Genomic DNA, 20,000 nt, shown 5'->3' with positions numbered 1-20,000 from the left:
TGCACAGCTAGATCTCTAAGGTAGTTAATACCTTTTTCTATAGTGGTCCATTTGCTTAGGTGGCTCATAACATCATCTTTATAGGGATACCTGCTCTTTACAGCTGACAAGAGTCGCCTCCAGAGACTGATAGTGTCTGACTTTCTTGCGAGCGCCTTATCAATACCACCATCTCTGGACAGGGATCCCAACTGTCTGGCTTCTCTGCCATCTAATTGCATGCTATCTGCCCCATTATCCCAGCATCGGAGCAACCAGGTAATAATAGGCTCACCGTCATAACGGCTGAAGTCTTTCCTTATATTTCTCAGGTCCTTCAGGGATAAGGAGTGGTAGGTTATCTCTACATCCGAGTCCTCCTCTTGTGATAGTTCTGCTTTAGAAGGACCTTTCTTCTGTGATGGATCTGCTTTAAAAGGACGATTGAGGAAACCCCCATCTGTGTCAGGCCCTAACTCTGCCTGATAAGGGCCCTCACCTGGGTCATATGATGGCTCTGCCTTAGAAGGCTCTGAGTCATCATCCTTCTCTTCACGAGCTGATTTCTTTTGGTATTTCTTCCTGGTTACAGGAGCAATTGGTACAGATTCGATAGATGCTGGGGTCTGAGTAGATGCAGTGGCTGTCGTGGGAGTGCTGAGACTCATTAGAGTCTGAGTAGTTGCAGTGGCCATCTTGGGGGGTGTAGCAGCTGCGGTGCAGGCTGCCGAGGTTTCAGTGGATTTAGTGGCTGTAGCGGCAGCACACGCTGTAGGATCTGAGGTGGCTGCATAACACCTACAACTGTCCCTGCACCGATATTTAATCTTATCCCATATCAGAAACACATTCAGGACAACCGAAAATAAAAACATGCCACCTAGACAGCACCATGCTAATTTCACAAAATCTAGTGGAATCAGCTTGGCAGAAAAGGAGAAGGTACTATTTCCCGAAGTAAAACTGGAAGTGTAATCATTAACAGAATCAGCTAAAGGACGCCTGGAGCGTGCAGATGAAGTCGCTGCTACTGATTCATGATTAAAGCTGCCCATCATTGTGTCATAGAGATAAGAGATCAGAATAGGAACTGCCCAGTTTATCACAGCATAAATCAGTATCAAGCCCCATACCAAAACAATACATTTCGACCAGCGCCCACTGCTAAACTGCATGTAAACATTCATAAGAAGCAAGCAACCAGAAGGACCTGGTACCAGGGACTGGAGCGGCAGCAGCCTGCCATGTCTTCCTCCCAGACGTAGTGAATGACTCGATGAACAAGAACTACATGAACAGATATCTGAAGAGATGACCGTAATTGAACAGAAGGCAGTAAGAGGACATGCCAAGGCAAACACATTCCAGATGACTTGCAACACAGTGTGAAATTTCACCCTATCATAAATAACACAGTAAATGTGAATGTTGTATTTCCCAAGGTACTGGTCAGACACATCCTTTTCCCTGAGGAGCAGACATGGAGGAAGCGTAGCATCTGTGCTCCTTACCCCTGAAAGGCAGATTGGAGGGATTCCTGATGTGGGATGACTGTGTTGCCCACTGATCTCACCTTCTGTCTGCCTGGGTAAAGAAAGGTGCTTCAAAAGCTGCGTACCCTGGCAGCCAGGGCACACACAGCCAGCACATTACATAAACACCAGCAGCTCCTGGGAAGACAATGAACAAAGGTGTATTCCTTCCCCTTTCCCAATGTGACCTTTTTGCTGTGTTCAAGCCATCCCGAGTACAATACCTCGATTACACCATAATTTGAGGCCATATCCTTCCACACGCATAAAAGCCAACCCACTTGTTATGCTGCAAGCAGTTTTTTTGGTTGTGTCTACACCTTATTAGTCAGTGGCTGGGCTCATCCAACCACAGCTGGAGCAGGTATCACCTAAGAGGAGAGAAATCCTTCCCAAGCGTGACCACAGGGTCTGTCCATAGACAGGCGATGACGCAGAGAGGCGCCAAACTGTGGGCAGTACGTGCAGTTTATCACCCATCCAGAAAGTTGCCCTTCCAGAGGCGCACAGACACAGTCACTCATTTGACCAGCACTACCTCTTGAGTTGAGCAGTGCTCAGGAGGTGGGACTCACCTCACAATTTTAGCAGTCTAAAGGAGATGTCTAAGGTAATAGTCTTAAACTCCTTCTGCAATAACTGAAAACAGACATGCGTCCCCAGAGGGCAATGCGCATGAGGTCAATGGGATATAACACCCTCTGGAAGTGTCCATGCACTAGACATGGAACTTACAGTCAGTGGCTTAGACTGAATCCTGAACTTTAGATAGCTAAGTTAAGAGAGACAAATCCCATTCAAAATGAGTAGGTGGCTCAGGCTCATGGCTCACAGGCGAGACCCCTGGTTTGCATATTACAGATTCGTCATTGGCCCTCCGTATTCACAGCCCTATTACGTGGAGAGCAAATATTTCTTACAAAATTACCACAATATCTCATTTTGCTGTGCCTTCCTAGCTCCATGCCAAAACACTTCTAAGTGCTGAGAGGTTCTTGTTCAAGGCTTGCTAGGTTCTTCCTCAGGGCCTGCTCCTACTTTTCATGCCTGTGTTTTCCCCACCCATGAGCACATTCTGAAGTGCCACACATTTCCATGTCTCCTGGGTCCACAGAAGTTTCTTTATTCTGCTTTCTCACTTCTTTCACCTTCCACTCCTTTTGCAGCCTCTGCATCCCCATGCTCCCATGTTGCTCTTACGGAGTATCAAAGTGTGAACAGATGTATTCCTCCATCGCAGTGCGGAGTTTGGAAACTCCCAGGAAATCAAGTTCCCAAAGAACAGATATTTCCCATTTTTGGAAAGTCTAGGTGCCTTGTCACTGCGAGGTCCTGGCAGCAAAATGTGTTCAGGTCCAAGATCATCTGGAGTGCAGGAAGCCAAACTGCCATCCAGGTCCGCAGGAGGTGGGAGCCACCACCAATTCGCACAGGCAAGGCTGGGAGTGGGGAGAAGTTGTGGCTCTTTGGGGCTTCTGGGGTGCAGAGCTTGGACAGAGCTGCAAGGTCTCCATTTTAGGGGACCGGATGATGGCTCTGGGAGAAGCAGGGGACGCTGAGGATCTGCTAATCCTACGTGACTCTGCTTGCCACACATGGAAGGCCGGTGGTTGCTGCAATGCCCAGCACTGAGCAGGAGCTGCACAGTAGATCCCCAGACCTTTACTGATGCAAAATACAGGCATTTCTAACAAGCCATTTCTGTGCAGTTGTGGTTAAGAGCAGCTTCAGACGCAGCCTGCTCTTTGTGTAATGGCAAAAGCATCGGACACAAAATTTTTATATATATTCCAGTGTTAGTCCTTTCCCCCAGAAGAGGTGTGGGTCCACATCTTTGCATAGAATCATAGAATCATTTAGGTTGGAAAGGACCTTTAAGATCATCAGGTTCAACCATTAACCTCGCACTGCCAAGTCCACCACTAAACCATGTCCCCAAGCACCACACCTACACATCTTTGAAATACCTCCAGGGATGGTGACTCAACCCCTTCCCTGGGCAGCCTGTGCCAATGCTTGACAACCCTTTCGGTGAAGACATTTTTCCTGATATCCAATCTAAACCTCCCCTGGCACAACTTGAAGTCATTTCCTCTTGTCTTATCACTTGTTACCTGGGAGAAGAGATCGACACCCACCTCTCTACAACCTCCTTTCAGGTAGTTGTCGAGAGTGATAAGGTCTCCCCTGAGCCTCCTTTTCTCCAGGCTAAACAACGCCAGTTCCCTCAGCCACTCCTGATAAGACTTGTTCTCCAGACCCTTCACCAGCTTTGTTGCCCTTCTTTGGACTCACTCCAGCACCTCAATGTCTTTCTTGTAGTGAGGGGCCCAAAACTGAACACAGTATTCCAGATGCAGCCTCATCAGTGCCGAGTACAGGGGGAACGATCACTTCCCTAGTCCTGCTGGCCACACTATTTCTGATACAAACCAGGATGCTGTTGGCCTTCTTGGCCACCTGGGCACACTGCTGACTCATGTTCAGCTGGCTGTTGACCAGCACCCCCAGGTCCTTTTCCGCTGAGCATCTTTCCAGCCACTCTTCCCCAAGCCTGTAGCAGTGTATGGGGTTGTTGTGCTCCAAGTGCAGGACCCAACACTTGGCCTTGTTGAACCTCATACAATTGGCCTTGGCCCATCGATCCAGCCTGTCCAGATCCCTCTGCAGAGCCTTCCTACCCTCAAGCATATCAACACTCCCACCCAGCTTGGTGTCATCTGCGAACTTACTGAGGGTGCACTTGAAACCCTTGTCCAGATCATTGATAAAGATATTAAAGAGAACTGGCCCCAATACTGAGCCCTGGGGAACACCACTTGTGACCAGTCGCCAACTGGATTTAACTCCACTCACCACAACTCTTTGGGCCCAGCCACCCAGACAGCTTTTCACCCAGCGAAGTGTACGCCCATCCCAGCCATGAGCAGTCAGTTTCTCCAGGAGAATGCTGTGGGAAACGGTGTCAAAAGCTTTGCTAAAGTCCAGGTAGACAACATCCACAGCCTTTCCCTCATCCACTAAGTGGATCACCTTGTCATAGAAGAAGATCAGGTTAGTCAAGCAGGACCTGCCTTTCATAAGCCCATGCTGACTGGGCCTGATCACCTGGTTGTCCTGTACATGCTGTGTGATGGCACTCAAGATGATCTGCTCCATAATATTCCCCAGCACCGAGGTCAGACTGACAAGCCTTTAGTTCTCCAGACCCTCCTTCCAGCCCTTCTTGTAGATGGGTGTCACATTTGCTAACCTCCAGTCAACTGATACCTTCCCAGTTAGCCAGAACTGCTGATAAATGATGGAAAGTGTCTTGGTGAGCACTTCTGCCAGCTCCCTTAGTACCCTTGGGTGGATCCCATCTGGCCCCATAGACTTGTGTGTGTCTTAAGTGGTGTAGCAGGTCGCTAACCATTTCTCCTTGGATTATGGGGCCTTCGTTCTGCTCCCTGTCCCTGTCTTCCAACTCAGGGGGCTGGGTACCCGGAGAACAACTGGTCTTACTGTTAAAGACTGAGGCAAAGAAGGCATTAAGTACCTCAGCCTTTTCCTCATCCTTTGTCACTATGTTTCCCCTTGCATCCCTTTTCAAGGACAGTTAGCAAAGCTAACACCTAACAGCTCAACAAAGCAGAGCTAACAGTCAGGCCGGTCTCTGACTTGATCCTGCCTTATCCAGACTGGAGAAGAGAACTGGTCTGAAGGACAGCTGATTTCACTGAACAGATCTCATTTCTTCTCTCTGGCAAAGTTTCTTTTCTTTCTGAAGCTCAAAATGACTGGAGGGAGGTGATTATTCCAGTGTCCCTTTTCAAACCATTGGCTAAGACTCTGCCAAAGATGTTATGACCAGGGTTAATACACGTTATTGATCTGTCAAAGGTGCAAAGAGTACTTGTGCAGGTACCCTGCAAAAACTTCTGCTGAGATCATACAGACTGGAGACTCTGGTAACTGCCTGCTCCATTTTAGTTTATCCTGTTTAAATAAGAAGTTTGGAAGAGGCATCATTCTGCTGAATTGGTTGAAACCACTCAGACAGAAATGTGCAGATCCCAGCTGGAAAGCTGTCCATGCTCTTCTCATGCCTCTTTTCGTACATGTTTCAAGTTTCAGACAATGAACCTACCACATAAGTGGGAAAACTGGTAGCTCTTTTTTTTTGACAGCCAAAATTACCATTCTTCCCAGGTCAGACCTGATAGGTCTAACCATTTCTTTTGCTCGTGTTATCCGTCTGTCACATTTCAGCTTGCTCGGGGAGATAAGGCGTGTGATGTAGCCTTGAAAAGTGCCATTTCTTCTTACAAGTGAAATAATAATTGCTGTTTGCTTTCCTGTGACTGGAGATAGGATCTGATTATGAACTCCAAGCTGCATAAATCTTAACAGTGTAGACGCTAATCGAGTGAGGTCGCTGTAAAACTGCCATAGTTGAGATCATATTCAGACTTGTCAAGTGATTTTCTGCTCTGAATTTTCCAATTGAACAGATACCAATAGACTTTTTTTTTAAATAAAATCTTTGTTTTCATTGAGCTTAGGTGTATTCATTTGGAATTCATATTTCACAAGAGACCACAGCCCGGTTATTAACTAACTTCATCAGCAGATAAATTCATTATTCAGGAGCCATATGTACCAGTAGTTGTAAGCGATCAGAACTGAAGGAGCAGTCAGCACTGAACAAGTTGTTCATTGTGCCAAGTCTGCTCTAGGGAGAATGAAGAGAGGACTGTACAAACGTCTTTTTTAAATATATATTTTATTACATTAATTTGCCAAGCATTTTTTCCAGAAGAGGGCGCAAAATTTATCTCCAGCAATACAAAAGAACTACGTTGCTGCCAGCCTGTATTTGTGCATGCTGAAAACTTCAGACTGTTTCTATCTCCATTTGTAAATATGGGCTTCAACATTAAACATAGTAAAAATCCCATCCCATGACATTTATAATATAGGTGACTACATATGAATCTGTCAGTCTTGGTTCCTTTTACAGTCAGTAAAATGAAACAGGCACTTCAAGGACACGGTTCATCCCATTTCACCCTATATTTGATCAGCTGAGTAGCTCTCCAGACTCCTTTGACTATATTGCTTGGAGCTCCAATGACCACTGTGGAGCCTGAACGTCTATTTAATGTGCTGACACTTACAACTAGATGCCTAAATCTAGGTGTCTACAATCTGGAACTGAACCCTACATCTGGGGTAGGATTCACCTGACCTATTTTAGATATTTCTTCACTAAAAAGGTTATCAAACATTACAGCAGGATGCCCAAGGAAGTGGTGGAGTCACCATCCCTGGAGGTATTTAAAAGACATCTAGATGTGGTGCTTAGGGACATGGTTTAGTGGTGGACTTGGCAGTGTTAGGTTAACGGTTGGACTTGATGGTCTTAAAGGTCCTTTCCAACCAAAGCAATTCTATGATTCTATGACTCTATAGAGACAAGGGTGACTAGCCCAGATGTGAACATCTGGACTTTGAACATCTAAGTTATCTGGACTTTGAACATCTAAGGTAGAGAGAATCCCACCTCTTGCATTTGCCAGGTAATGTTCTACAGTGACAGTCTGGGACAGGGCTACCCATACTGTGCTTATTGCCAAACACCAGTTGTCATATTACATCATATTCATTGTAAATTTAAACGAACTTATGGAATGCTCTGATTACTTCATTTGTGGGGCTGTTATCAACATTGCAATAGAGACCAGGGTGAAGGGCCCCTCACAGAGATGCTGAAGAAGTCATGATGAAAATGGCTGGCAAGGGAAGGGAGAGGAAGAGAAGCATCACTGTAATTAGACGACATTGTTACTTATGTCGTTGTCACACAGATCAATAGCTCCGTTTATCCATGTGTCATCAATCCCTGTTGCCATTTCACATGGCCTTTGTCAGTGTTCTTTAAACTTCACAGACTGTTGGATCTTGAGGAGCGGTTGAAAGCTTGAAGTAAGCCCTTCCTGCTAAGCCTTCCTCATAACTGTTCACGTGAAAATGAGCAAGCATGGATCATTATTCATAATAATGACTCATTTCAGAGATGTACATGCTGTGTAGATTGTATCATCTCCATTGGATATGATACAATCTTCAAACACAGTCCTTCTGTGATTTATGTATTCACAAAGAGTTGCTTTCAGAGCTGCTTTCAGCAACCCTGCCCCTTAAGCATATATATAGCAATCATCACACAAACCCACTTCTGTTAAGGTGTCTCTGCATACTCAGGTGCAAAGCAAGCATCACATTTCTAGTCATGGTCCAGCCAAATGGGGAGGTTACACAGTGTGCCCTCCTGTTGTCTCAGCCTACAAACGTGGGGAAGATTTTGCATTTCTCTGGGCTTGTCCATCTGAAGATTGCTTCACAGGGACAAACGCATTTTAATCTCACCACTGCTCCCAGCAAACAGAGATAGCTAATAATTATGTAGTAGTATTGTCTTAGTTTAAGAAGCAACAAAAGTAAGTCTAAGAGAAATTCACAAGCATGCTAATACATAAGGCAAGGTCGACCCTTACTATCACAATTTAGAGATCCTTCCGAAAGGGGCTTCAGAAAAGGGTTTGTGAGCTGGAGAAACAGCATTCACAGCTGCTTCACACCTACATTAAAATACTCTGATATTAACATAAAAACAAAGTAAATCCCTCACTGACTTGCCTCTTATGGTGTTGATCCCTCACTGCTTCCAAAATAATAATAAAACCCATCAGGATCAGGCTCATAATGAAGAAAGAACCATTGGCAATTGGTTTTGGATATGAAGTATGTAGTGAGTTTGTCAGGAGCAGAAATCATTCGAATAAGACTGTACATCGCTGGATGCACAGTGCAGAAATAGTTGTGCAAACCAGCGGCTGGCTGTTCTGAAGGAAGACGCTAGGCAGAGTAGGACTACAGCAAATTTACATGAGATGGCAACTTCATCTTTTTAATACAACCTCTGGCAAGAACTACTGATGAGTACAAATTACTCCAAAATCACAGGCACGAGAGAGTGATTATACAGGGCCACCATCAAAGCTCTGGGTACTCCCAAGCTTACAAGTAGATTGGGACAGTAAAGCTAAAGTCACTGAAGGTGATGGGACTCTAAAGTGAAAAATACTGCATTGCAACAGTACAGAGCATGCCCACAGAAATGCTGAACACTATTCTTATTGCCCACCTGAGTCTCAGGAAGGGCTTGAGATATCTAGCCAGGCATGACTGTTGCCATGAAAGAAAAAAGTAAAATCGGCATCAAATGATGGAAACCAACAGGGAAAGAACCTCAGAACCACCTCTCCGTTCAAGGCTACTGCAGCCCTATTGAAAACAAATGGAGATTACTCAAGCACCTTACTTTCACATTGCAAAAATCCCAGCTGTTGCACAAACCAACCAAGCCAGAATGTCATACCTCATCATAACCCGCTCTTTGAGTGGAGCTGATGAAAGGTAATGACCTGCGATTCACAACTGGCTCGTTTGGGGAATCTTCTCTAATGGATTAAACACACTAAAGTAAGTTCTTACTAGCAAGAACACAAATAGTGCAGAAGGGGGGGAAAAAGTATGAAAAGCAAAATCCTAATGAAATTAATGGGCATTTTCAGGCGAGGGGTTTTTAAGGCAGAACTACAAAGGAAGTACCTCTCTGTTTTGCAAGTAAATCTAGACAATTCCTGATAAGGCTAATGAATTGCTGTATTTACTACATGCCCATCCCACTCCTAGTAATGAAAAATCCCAGGGATGTACAGGTGGTGGGTAGGAGTATGTAGGAATATCTAATGCAGAAGAAATTCTGTGAATGAAGAGAAGCCCTGTGATCAGACATCATTTTTGGTCCCTAGTTGTAGATATCTGTAACGAGAGGGAAAATAACATTTTTATCTGCAAAGGGGGGACTGGGTTACTCTAGTCTCCTCTACTTACCCTAAATCTTTCTTTCTTTCTCTGTTGCTATTTTATGAATTGTCTTCATCAGTTTGTAGTGGCAATGCCTACTTATTGAGCCATATAGGAGTTTAATTTTGTTAAGAAAAGATTAAAATAGTTGGTGGGGTTGTTGGCTAATAATTTTGCTCCTGTATCAAGAAAATAGCAGTTTTGAGAAGAGCCTGATCTCTCTTTCTTATTCTTAGAGATAATATAAGGCAAGGATCTAAAAAAGTTTTTGTATCACAGTCTTTCAATATATACAAATATATATATATATGAGTGTGCCTGCTTGCTTTGTTCTAAGATATGAGAGATTTTCTTTGTGAAAGATCAGTGACTGGCATTTCAGTCCATTTGATAATCTTCAGAGCAAATTCTGCTCTCAGGGATGCGCATCCAAGTTTAATGGCTTTATTTTATTTACTCATGTATATTAATATATTCAGTGATGCATGTGCCACATAAAAGACTAGGGATAATTTCTCGGCATGATGAGTATGTGGCATGAATCATTCCCCTAAGCAGAGCTACAGGTTTTGATGTACTCAAGGGAGGGCTTCCTCCACTGAGTTTAAAGTTCAGAAGTTCAAAGGCACTCCTCATTAGAAATTAACCATGAGACTTTAAAAATGAGAAGGGAACGACCTACTCCACGCCTGAAGAACTTGGCAGGGGCTCTTCTCACAAGCCAACAGACACCGGCGTGCTGAGAGGTGTCTCGCAGAAGAGCGGTTGAGTTTACGGGCAGCACAAACAGGAGAGTGCCCTCTTACAGTTCTGACTTGGAAAACACGGCCCCTTGGCCTCTCCAAGCCTTGTTTGGAGAGCAAGGTCTGCAACACAAGCTGTAACGGGCTTCACTTACGGCTGTCCGTATTGCACTGACCATGTGGTGGATGATACCTAGCTGAATACCCAGACGGATGCCCACCCTTGAGGCATCATTCCAGCTCCAGAGAGTTCAAGCAAATCTTCAGCTTCCCTGTCTTTCTGGTGTGGCGTAGAAACCCCTAAGCTGACAGACAGAGGTAGCAGGTTAATCGCTGAAATGCGGCTGGGCAAAGAGCTTGTCAGCTGCTAGGCATGTGTCCAAGGATGCCACTGGTCCCTGCCAAAAGCCAAGAAACACACCAGTGTCCATAAGGTTCACTGGGCAGCTAGGCAGTTTCTGCTTGCCCAAGACGCTTGCCCATGGGAGCCACTGTTGGAGACATGAGAGGGGCAGAGGGACGAGGGCTCAAAACTCAAGCATGCCCATTTGCTGAGCCACTTGTGCCGCTACTCGTCGGGATGAAAGCAGGCAGCCGATGTGTAGGGTTAGGTGGGAGGCCTGGAGGAGCCCAGGACAATATTGGACTGGTGGAGTAGGTGAGTGGAGGCTGCTCAGTCAGCACTCCCCAGGAGTGAGGCTTGCTGGAAAAATATGAGAAATAACTTTTGTTGAACACAGGGCAGGATTGCACTTTTCCTTTGTTTTAACTGTGGCTTTTCCTTTCTATACTTTAAACTCAATCCTCAAAAACCATAATTTCCTTCATTTCTCTGGTCACCCTGTGTAGACCTGGGGCGTAACACCTGCCTGAGGCTGGTGACCTTCAGTCAGTGTCCCTCCAGAAGCAGTGGCGTGAAACAGAGCCACCATGGAGCTCTGCAAAGAGAGCCCACAGGCAGGAGAGATGGACTAGCGCCTTGGGTCACACTTAAGCAAACCTCAGCCTGCGTAGGTGTCCAGTGCTGGGGCTTGTGCTGCCAGAGCTGGAAAACAGTTGTGGCAGAGGTGGGTAAAACCTCCTGCAAAGTACAGGTAGCAAAAGGGCTTGAAGAAACCTCCAGGGCTGCTGGAGGTTGCAGCCAACACAGGCTTGATGAGGATCCCAGCTTGAGGTTATCTCCTGTTTGGGATGGGAGGAAAACTGAAACTGGATCAGGCATATGATCCCAAAATCAATATTTTCACAGCTCAGGGCATGTGACGCGTCACCAGAAAGTGCCCGGTGAGGACAATGGCTGGCACAGGACCGCAGCCCCACAAGGCTCTGGTGCGCTTCGCCACCGGCCAGCCTGTGCACGGGCATCTATAAGCTGATGCCTACCCCCAAGGCAGTCCCTCTAAGTTTCCTTCACAGGCAACAAAATTCCTCTCGTAAATCTGCACATCTTCCAGAGATGCCCTGTATTTAATGGGACAGGAGGAGGGAGGGTGGGATTTATGACTGTGAATTGAATTCCATGCATGATTACGTTTTGCATTTCATACTAAAGTACGGTGCTTTGCATTAACAGTGTATCCAGCAATCACACCAACACTTCCTCCAGCTGAATTTTAACATTTGTGTTAGGTTCTTTAACAGACGCAGCAAACCTGTAGATTTTGCATGCCAGGTTATGTCCTAACTCTCTCTTACCAAATCAGGTTTTTCCCGTATGTACGTAGAAAAGGTAACACTTCCCAGAATACCACATGAAAAAAACGCTCTGGGCCATCTTTCCAAATAAACCCTTAATCCTCAGACATCACCGAAAGTCATTTTTGTCAATAGTGCACCATCCCGAACAAAAACAAAGAGTAGTCACTACAACAAGCACTGGTGTCTCCAACCCCACTGTTTGGCATCCGCTGGCATTTTTATTTTGTTGGTGTTTGTCAAGCAATGTACAATCAAAAGCCATCACTTTGTCACATGGAGACTTCTGAAATTTATGAATTTGCTGTTGGAAGGTTTTCTGGTTCCTACCTACACATAACACATAACTACACCAGAAAGGAAGGGGAAGAAAAAGAAACTAAATTTTCCCACAGTTGGCACAAAGTAAACAGATTGCTTCATTATCCCATTTTCTCCCACTTTACAACTTTGCTTACTGAAAAAAAAGTGCATTGCAATATTTAAATCCATATAAAAGTCTTGCCATCAAAATCAGAAACATTGACTGTGTGCATGAGGCACCATTCAGTGCTGCAAACTTTCCTCACAAACTTGACTTACCTCAAAACTGTTTAAGAATTTCTCCTTTTCTCAAAGTTGAAATGCATCTCCGACATGAAAAAAAGACTTTACATAGTTTTAACACTAAATTCTTGAAAGCGATTCTGCCCCTCTTCACCTGGCTTGCGGCTAAAATTAATTAAAAAGCTAGAATGAACATCTAAATGAGCCACGGAAATAAAAAGTCAGCTGAGAAAAGACACTTGAACAAAGAGGAAAACAGAAAAACACAGTGCACACCTGAATCTCTATTATCAGTGGAAAACACATTATTTCATTGCAAGGGCAATGGCAAGGTAGAACCGCTGCAATGTAATGAAAGAAAAATATTTTCAGAATGGGGACATGAAAGCATTAACATAACAGGCAGAGCACATTGTGTCCTGCCCTTGGCGAATGTCTTGTTGGCTACTCTGGACTGCGACCCAGCAAAAATAAGCAGTCCAAATGAATTTTCTCCTAGGTAATATACTGCGTCATTTACTACCTGCGGTAGACACTGGCAGACTGTGATTCTTGAGAGTCAGCATGGGGGCATGGCATGGCACTGAGGAATAGGAAGATCCCGTGCTGCACACAAATTGCACACAAAACGAGCCGAAGCACCGCTTGGTACGCTAAAAAGCTTCGGAGTACATTTGATCCACTTGATTTTTGACAAGGCAGTGCTCTTGGGAGGACGGGAAGACAGGGGGAACCTGACCACGTCCCCCAGCGCATGCACGCTCCCATTGGCATCTATGTTTTTAAAGGTTTTTTTTCTCCTCAGATCTCATTACTGTCAGTTTTATTTGCTGTTCCTTAAGCTCAGCAAGTTTAAATTTGATTTTAGATCTGTCCTCTTTATCCAAGAGCTTCTGCAGGCAGCCTCCCTTTTCACTGGAGGGTTTTACCCACTCCTGTCAAATCAGTCTGTCTACCTCTTCTATTTCAAATACACACACCACTTTAGAAACCAAATCAAACCAGTAGGATCAAAAGAAGCAGTATCGCTGATGGAGCAAATGCACATTAATTTGAACCCCAGTTTATCAATTTTTTTGAATCTGTGTTGATCAAAAAACCCTCACATATTATTTCCTTATTCCCTTTGTTTCTGAGTTGCTTGAGCATGTTGATCTAAGTCAGCTTTTAACTCCGCTTTGTCACCGTGACCTTTTTTGATCCCAGCCCGTTTGCTCTCAGATTAAGTCACGCTACAGAAGCTGCTTTGCTCCAGGTTGTGGTTTTCATGCTCTCGGTTAAATGAAAGCTTTCTATGCCACCAGCCGGGACAACTGGTGCCTGATAAACAGTGGGGCCGGAGATGGTAAACCACAACACCCTCTTTGTGACACAACTCTTCTCTAAGTAAATATGGGGCCGCTGTGGGAATCGGGGAGAGGAACCGGAGGAGGGCATGGGGAAGAGCTTCCTTGCAGACAGAGATAGTGGTGGGAAGGTATAAAGCACACCCTCACCTTCACCTGTAAGCCATTCCTCCCTACTGGAGACTGGGACAAATTTGTGTTGAGGGCTAGGCTGTACCCAAGCAGGGCTAGGTACAAAGAGCACAGTGTAAATTATCATGATCTCACGTGGCTTATTTCTGCCTCCTCCAGGGTCTTTGTCATGCCTGCCAGTCACCTCACACCATGTCATCTCCTCCACTGCTGCCTCCAGTTGCTACCACCCCCTTTAGCTGAAGCACACACCTATCATCTTTGCTCCTTGCACCTACTCAGGAAATGAGTCCCTCTTTTCAGAAGCTCCTCTCTTCCTCTCATCTCCGCTCCGCTGTCTCGGGAAGGGTATTACATTGGCAGAGTTAAAGGCCTCCGTGCCATGCTCCCCGCTTTGGGTTTTCTTTAGCATATCCAGAGGCGTCCTCAAAAAAAAAAAAAGAATGACCATTGGAAAAATTTCCCTATGTGTAAACAGCTGGAAAAGTAGTTACATGTACTGCTGTTATGAACTGAAATACACATATCTGTGAAAAGAAGATTTCAGCATGTGGGCTAAATAACAGGGTAGCAGGGACCACATGCAATCGCGTTCTGAGCATAATATATAATATGTAATCTTTAGTGCACCGGTGTGCCATTTAGAGCTATAAGAAGCCAAATGCATCCCAGTGCTACTCTGTTTGCTTCAGTGAGGTAACAAAATCATAGAGTAACAGAATAATTCAGGTTAGAAAGGACCTTCAGAGGTCATCTAGTCTAAAACACATCTAATTACATAGGCTGTTCAGGGCCGCGTCCAGTTAAGTCTTGGACACCTCCACAGAGGGACATCCCACAGCCTCTCTGGGCAGCCTGCTCCAGTGCTTGACCATCCTCATGGTAAACAATTTTTTCCTAATACCTAATGGGAATTTCCCTTGTTCCAACTTAGGCCCCTTGTCCTGTTGCTGTGCTCCTCCCAGAGGGTCAGATCCAGCTTCTCCGAGTCCTCCAACTGGGAGCTATCCTGGTGCCCATAAAAGATGAGAGACTCCTTGTGCCCAGACCTACCAAGTGCTAAGGAAAGAGCAGAGACTAGCTGTGGCACACGAGGGCAGAGGATGCACTCGGTGGGAAAGCGATTCAGCGAGGGTCTGAACCCTGGCCTGCAGCTCAGGCATTGATCAGGACTCAACCTCTTCATCTTTATGGCTCACTGCAAAGGTCGCTTCTGAACACTGGCTGCTTTGGAAAGACATGTGCTTATCAGCCTCCCACCTCGATTAAATCCTTTTCAATTCCATTAGACACAGTATTCTTCTATTTTGCAAACACTTTCTAAATCGCATTACATACAGCCGCATGTTCTAAAAATCAGTCCAAAAGTTTCCCTCCTTTCCACTTGACCTACACAGGTTCAGCAAAACTTAATTTGATGTGGAGGCAACTTCTGAACGCCAAGAGCTGCACCTGTGCTGTTGGCCGGGTGGAATGCACCTCCAGTAAAGTAGGAGATGCACTTCACATTTCCTGCTCAGTTTGTTGAACAGGTTATATCTATTTTTAAAAGCATTGTATTACAAACTTTCAGGGAACACCACAGGCTTTTTTCAACAAAATTAAGCTGAGCTGAAGGAAAAAAAAAAAGAAATAACGCATTAATCTTGGTGTCAAGAAACAAAGTCCGTAATGTCCGAACGCACTGCACAGAATGGGAGAGGGGAAAGTTTATTGGCTCGGGGAATGCAATTTTTCACTTCTTTAAAATGCTCTGGGTTGTCACTTCCTATTAATTTTTTACTTTTTGTTATGTAATATATGAACCACATAGCTTGAAATAACTCTTGTCCTGGCAGTTTACAAAAGACGTGCAGTAATTTAATTTAATTCCATTTCTGATAACTTAAGAAAACAAGAGTGGCAACCCCAGCAAGGACTGGTGATTATTAACTGATGTTCCCACTCTGATGGATGTTTTTTAGGCGACATAGGAACATTCCTTTGTTTACTCTCCTTTACAGAAGAGGATCTGGTTGCTCATTTTTTTAGGCGGCACTTTTTGTTCTGCACAACGCAGAACACCGTGCAAGCCTCCTAGTTTTACAGTTGTGTTAATATCTCCTTTAAGGCATATGCCAGTTTGAAGTGTATTCCTCAGATCTACCACTGACAGCAGACCTGACCTTGCCCAAGTGATGACGCTCTTACAAGCCTGTCTATATTCCCCACGTCTGCCTTTTTCAATATTCAAATTCTCAGGGAAACCCTAGCAAACAAGGAAGTTGTCCTTCAGCCTTAGAAAAATAAAGTTCTTTTTTTTTTTTTCTTTTGCACAAGTGCTCTAGGCACCCTGGAAATCATAACATGGCAGAGCCAGGAAAGTCTCAAGTTGCCCAACCTATACATGGTAAAATTACAAGAAAAATTATGCCGGGACAAAGGCATGACGACCCCAGCCTGCTTATCCTGGCTCCAAAACAAATGCTGTTATCATCCAGTGTTTAACTTACGAGACAATAACAATTGCTTGTGATTTTGATCCTGCAAGAGCTAAATTCTATCCTGTATTTCAGACTTGAGAGCAAAACCATTTCTGAAGGACTCAGAGGAGAGGAGAGAAGAGGAGAGGGGAGGAGAGGAGAGGAGAGGAGAGGAGAGGAGAGGAGAGGAGAGGAGAGGAGAGGAGAGAGGAGGTCTTGGCACAGAGGCTGAATGGGAGCCGTAGCGTACTCCATGCCCAATGCTGCTGTGCAAACAAGCCTACTGCCTGCTTTCCCCTCTCCCTCATCCCTGCCAGTGCCTCTGTGCGTCACTTGCAAGTCAGAGGGTATCAAGGAGGCAGGGAGTGGGCAGACAGCCACCACATCAGTAAACGTGGCTGTGGACCCCATTTTACCCTGCTGGGGCATTAACAGATCAACAAATAACCTGTTCCCGTTGAGCTCTGACACACATCCAAGGGTACACCTAACTCTAGCTGGGTTTTTTTTCCTTTTTTTTTTTTTAATGTCTATAATGTGATTACATCCGGGTTTGTGTCCACATGGCAAAACCAAAGCGCATTCATCATAAGAATAATGATGTAAATGTGGCTTCTTATCCTCCAGTGATTGCCTGTCTGGCAAAAAGGTTTAGAAAATGTAACAATAGTTTTGAAATAAATAGGAGGAAAGTAAAGACCGGCAGTGTACTTTCCACATCAATGGCAAATATACTACTGATGTGGAAAGTAAACAGCTTCAAACAAGAGGAGAAACCACGGTGGATAACTTTACCCCTGTGAGCTGCAGACTTGAATGCCAGTGCATTAAGATTGAGGTAGAAAATCCCAAATTCATCGCCCCATGTTGCAAAACCAGCTATTACAAGCTGTATCCTCTGTGACTGGATAATAACAGGAGGCCAGCTGAAATTACAGAATCACCGAATGGTTGGGGTTGGAAGGGACCTCTGGAGATCATCTAGTTCAACCCCCTGACAAAGCAGGTTCACCCAGAGCATGTTGCACAGGGTCGTGTCCAGGTGGGTTTTGAATATCTCCAGAGAAGGAGACTCCACAACCTCCCTGGACACCCTGTTCCAGTGCTCTGTCACCCTCAAAGGAAAGAAGTTTTTCTTCATATTCAGATGGAACTTCCCATGTTTCAGTTTGTGCCCGTTGCCCCTTGTCCTGTTGCTGGGCACCACTGAGAAGAGGCTGGCCCCATCCTCTTGACACCTGCCCCTAGGGTATTTGTAAGCATTGACAAGATCCCCCCTCAGTCTTCTCTTCTTCAGGCTAAACAGACCCACCTCCCTCAGCCTTTCATAGGATTCAGAGGATTAAAAAACCTTGCTATGTATTTCAAAATCTTACCTCCTTGTATGAATATGGAGTGCTCGCTGTGGTTGGCACACCTGTATTCTACGAGCATTGCTCAAAACTACGCCCCTGACAAAGCTATATTTTTTGGGGCGGGGGGGGGGGGGTAGTGTCTACCTGCAGAAAGAGACACAAACCTGCGACCCCTGAGGAAACGCTAAGGAAGCACCTGCCAAGTCGCTGCCACCCTCTGCCGTGCCCTGCCTCGCTCACCTGCGGCGTGAGGAGAAACTAAACCAAAGTGTAGGTCCCGTAGCTGTGTGTGTGTGTGTGGCTTCGGGTCTGTTTGTCATTGCTACCCCGGGGAGAGCCCCGCTGCCCCGCCGTGCCGTGCCGTGCCGCTCCGTGCGGGGCCGGGGTCCGCCCCGGGGGCAGCGCTCCCCTCCCCGCCGCGCTGCCGCCCGTGCTCGGGCGCGGCCGGGGGGGACCCCGGGGAGGCGACGCGGGGCCGGGCGGGGCGGGGGCGGCCCCGGGGGGCGCCGGGAGCTCCCGCTGCTGATTGGGCTGCGCGGCCCGTGGCCGCCGCCGCCGCCACCGCCCCGCTCCGCTCCGCCCGCTGCTGCTGCCGCCGCCGGGACTCCGCCGCTGCCGGGCTGCCGCCGCCGCCGCCGCGGCTCCGCGCCGCCTGCCTGCCCGCTGCCCGCTGCCCGCCTGCTGCCGGGCCCATGGCGAGCACGTCGGCGGAGATCATCGCCTTCCTGCTGACCATCTCGGGCTGGGTGCTGGTCTCCTCCACGCTGCCCACCGACTACTGGAAGGTGTCCACCATCGACGGCACGGTCATCACCACCGCCACCTTCTGGGCCAACCTCTGGAAGACCTGCGTGACCGACTCCACCGGCGTCTCCAACTGCAAGGACTTTCCATCCATGCTGGCGCTGGACGGTCAGGCTTCCGCCGACGCCCCCATCCCACCTACCCCCTCCCCCGGGCCGGTCTGTGGCAGTCGGGGCCCCCGGGCTCCTCCCGGGCCGACCGCGGAGCCGGCGGGCGCTGCGCCTCGGCGGGGCTGGCGGGCATGGGGGGTTCGGGGCGCTCCGAGCGGGGCCCGGGGGGACGGCGGGGACCCCGGCGGAGGCGGCTCCCACGCGGGCTCGTGGGCAAGTGCCCCCGTGTCCCCTAGCAGAGGGCAGCGCGCTGCTTGTGCGTGGGAAGTGGGTTTTTTCCCCTAAAACCTGCCGACTGGGATTATATTTGGTGCCTCAGTGTCCATTTTGGCCCCTCTCGCTACCTGCTTTTTTTTTTCCCCATCGGAACACTCCGTGCGTGTGGATGTTACACGAGAAGAATTCAGGCAAATTTTTCTTACCAATCTCTTTTCCCACTGTCGTGACATTCCTCTTTTTTATGGTTTTGCCAGCCGTGCAACGGTCAGTGGAGAAGAACAAGCCTTCACATCGTTTTGTTTCAATTAGCGTTCCTTTGCTTTTTTTTGCTAAGCGGTTATTAACTCGTCTGTAATTGCTTCATTGATAAATGACAGTGTAAGAGCTTGGGTCAGTAAGGGATGCAAAGGTGATGCATAGCTCGGCTTGGTTTTTAGGGCAGTGGTATTCAGAAGCAAAGCTGAGGATTTTGCTATAGTGCCTGAAACCAAAGACCGAGTCGGTGCTGTGTTTCTTCCCTGTTTAAGGGGACACATTTTTGCCCTTTAAGGAAGCCCTACTGGGAAACTGGGTCACTGCAGGAAATTTTACAACTAAATTTCTAGTGGATAAATCCGCACTGATTACAGCTGGTAGAGACAGGGAAAGTGTGGATGGCATCGGTTTGTAGCCTCTAGAGTGACTGTAAAGAAAAGGAGGAAAGGTTTTTAAAATGATGGCGCCTTTTCCAAGGTTTTGTAGTCATAAACGAATAAACTATACAGTGCCCCAGTGGCTCTGATACTCCCAAAAAATCAGGTCTGCTGTTCACAGTCTGGCCGGACACTCCCTTTGCACTGGAGTCTGAGAGTGAATTTTGGTGTGAAAGGTTGTTTGAAAGGAAAAGGAAGTCTGTTAATCAAATCACGAACAGAGATTAATATTATTGTAACAGGGATTAATATTATCGTGAAGCAAATTAATACCTTTAATGCACCACCAGTATGTACAAAGGGCTAAAAGAGGTCATGATACTAAAAAGAGGTAACGCAGGCGACCCTTAAGTATCACTATTGCAGGATGCTTCCCTTGGATGGAGAAGTACCATTCCTAGGCCTTCTTTTGACCCAGCCCCATGGTGGCAGAGGAGTTTGCTGGTTCCTCCGAAGGGGTGGGAGAGCTGG

General features: G+C 46.6%; 1 protein-coding gene across 3 annotated transcripts in view; it reads left to right on the top strand.

Moving 5' to 3' along the window:
• Positions 1-20,000, top strand: part of CLDN10 (claudin 10) — a 62,671-nt gene that overhangs the window by 29,944 nt on the left and 12,727 nt on the right. For 2 of the 3 annotated variants that reach the window (XM_068395278.1, XM_068395276.1), the window contains exon 1: positions 18,397-18,616. The exons of the other annotated variant lie outside the window; for it this stretch is intronic. In XM_068395278.1, the coding sequence (XP_068251379.1) occupies positions 18,397-18,616 (220 nt within the window). Of the gene's footprint in view, positions 1-18,396; positions 18,617-20,000 lie in introns of those variants that run through there. 3 annotated transcript variants of the gene reach the window in all.

This window comes from Nyctibius grandis, chromosome 2, assembly GCF_013368605.1.
Source record: "Nyctibius grandis isolate bNycGra1 chromosome 2, bNycGra1.pri, whole genome shotgun sequence".
Lineage (NCBI taxonomy): Eukaryota > Metazoa > Chordata > Aves > Nyctibiiformes > Nyctibiidae > Nyctibius > Nyctibius grandis.
The sequence above is the reverse complement of the archived record's forward strand: the minus strand, read 5'-3'. Positions and strand labels throughout refer to the sequence as shown.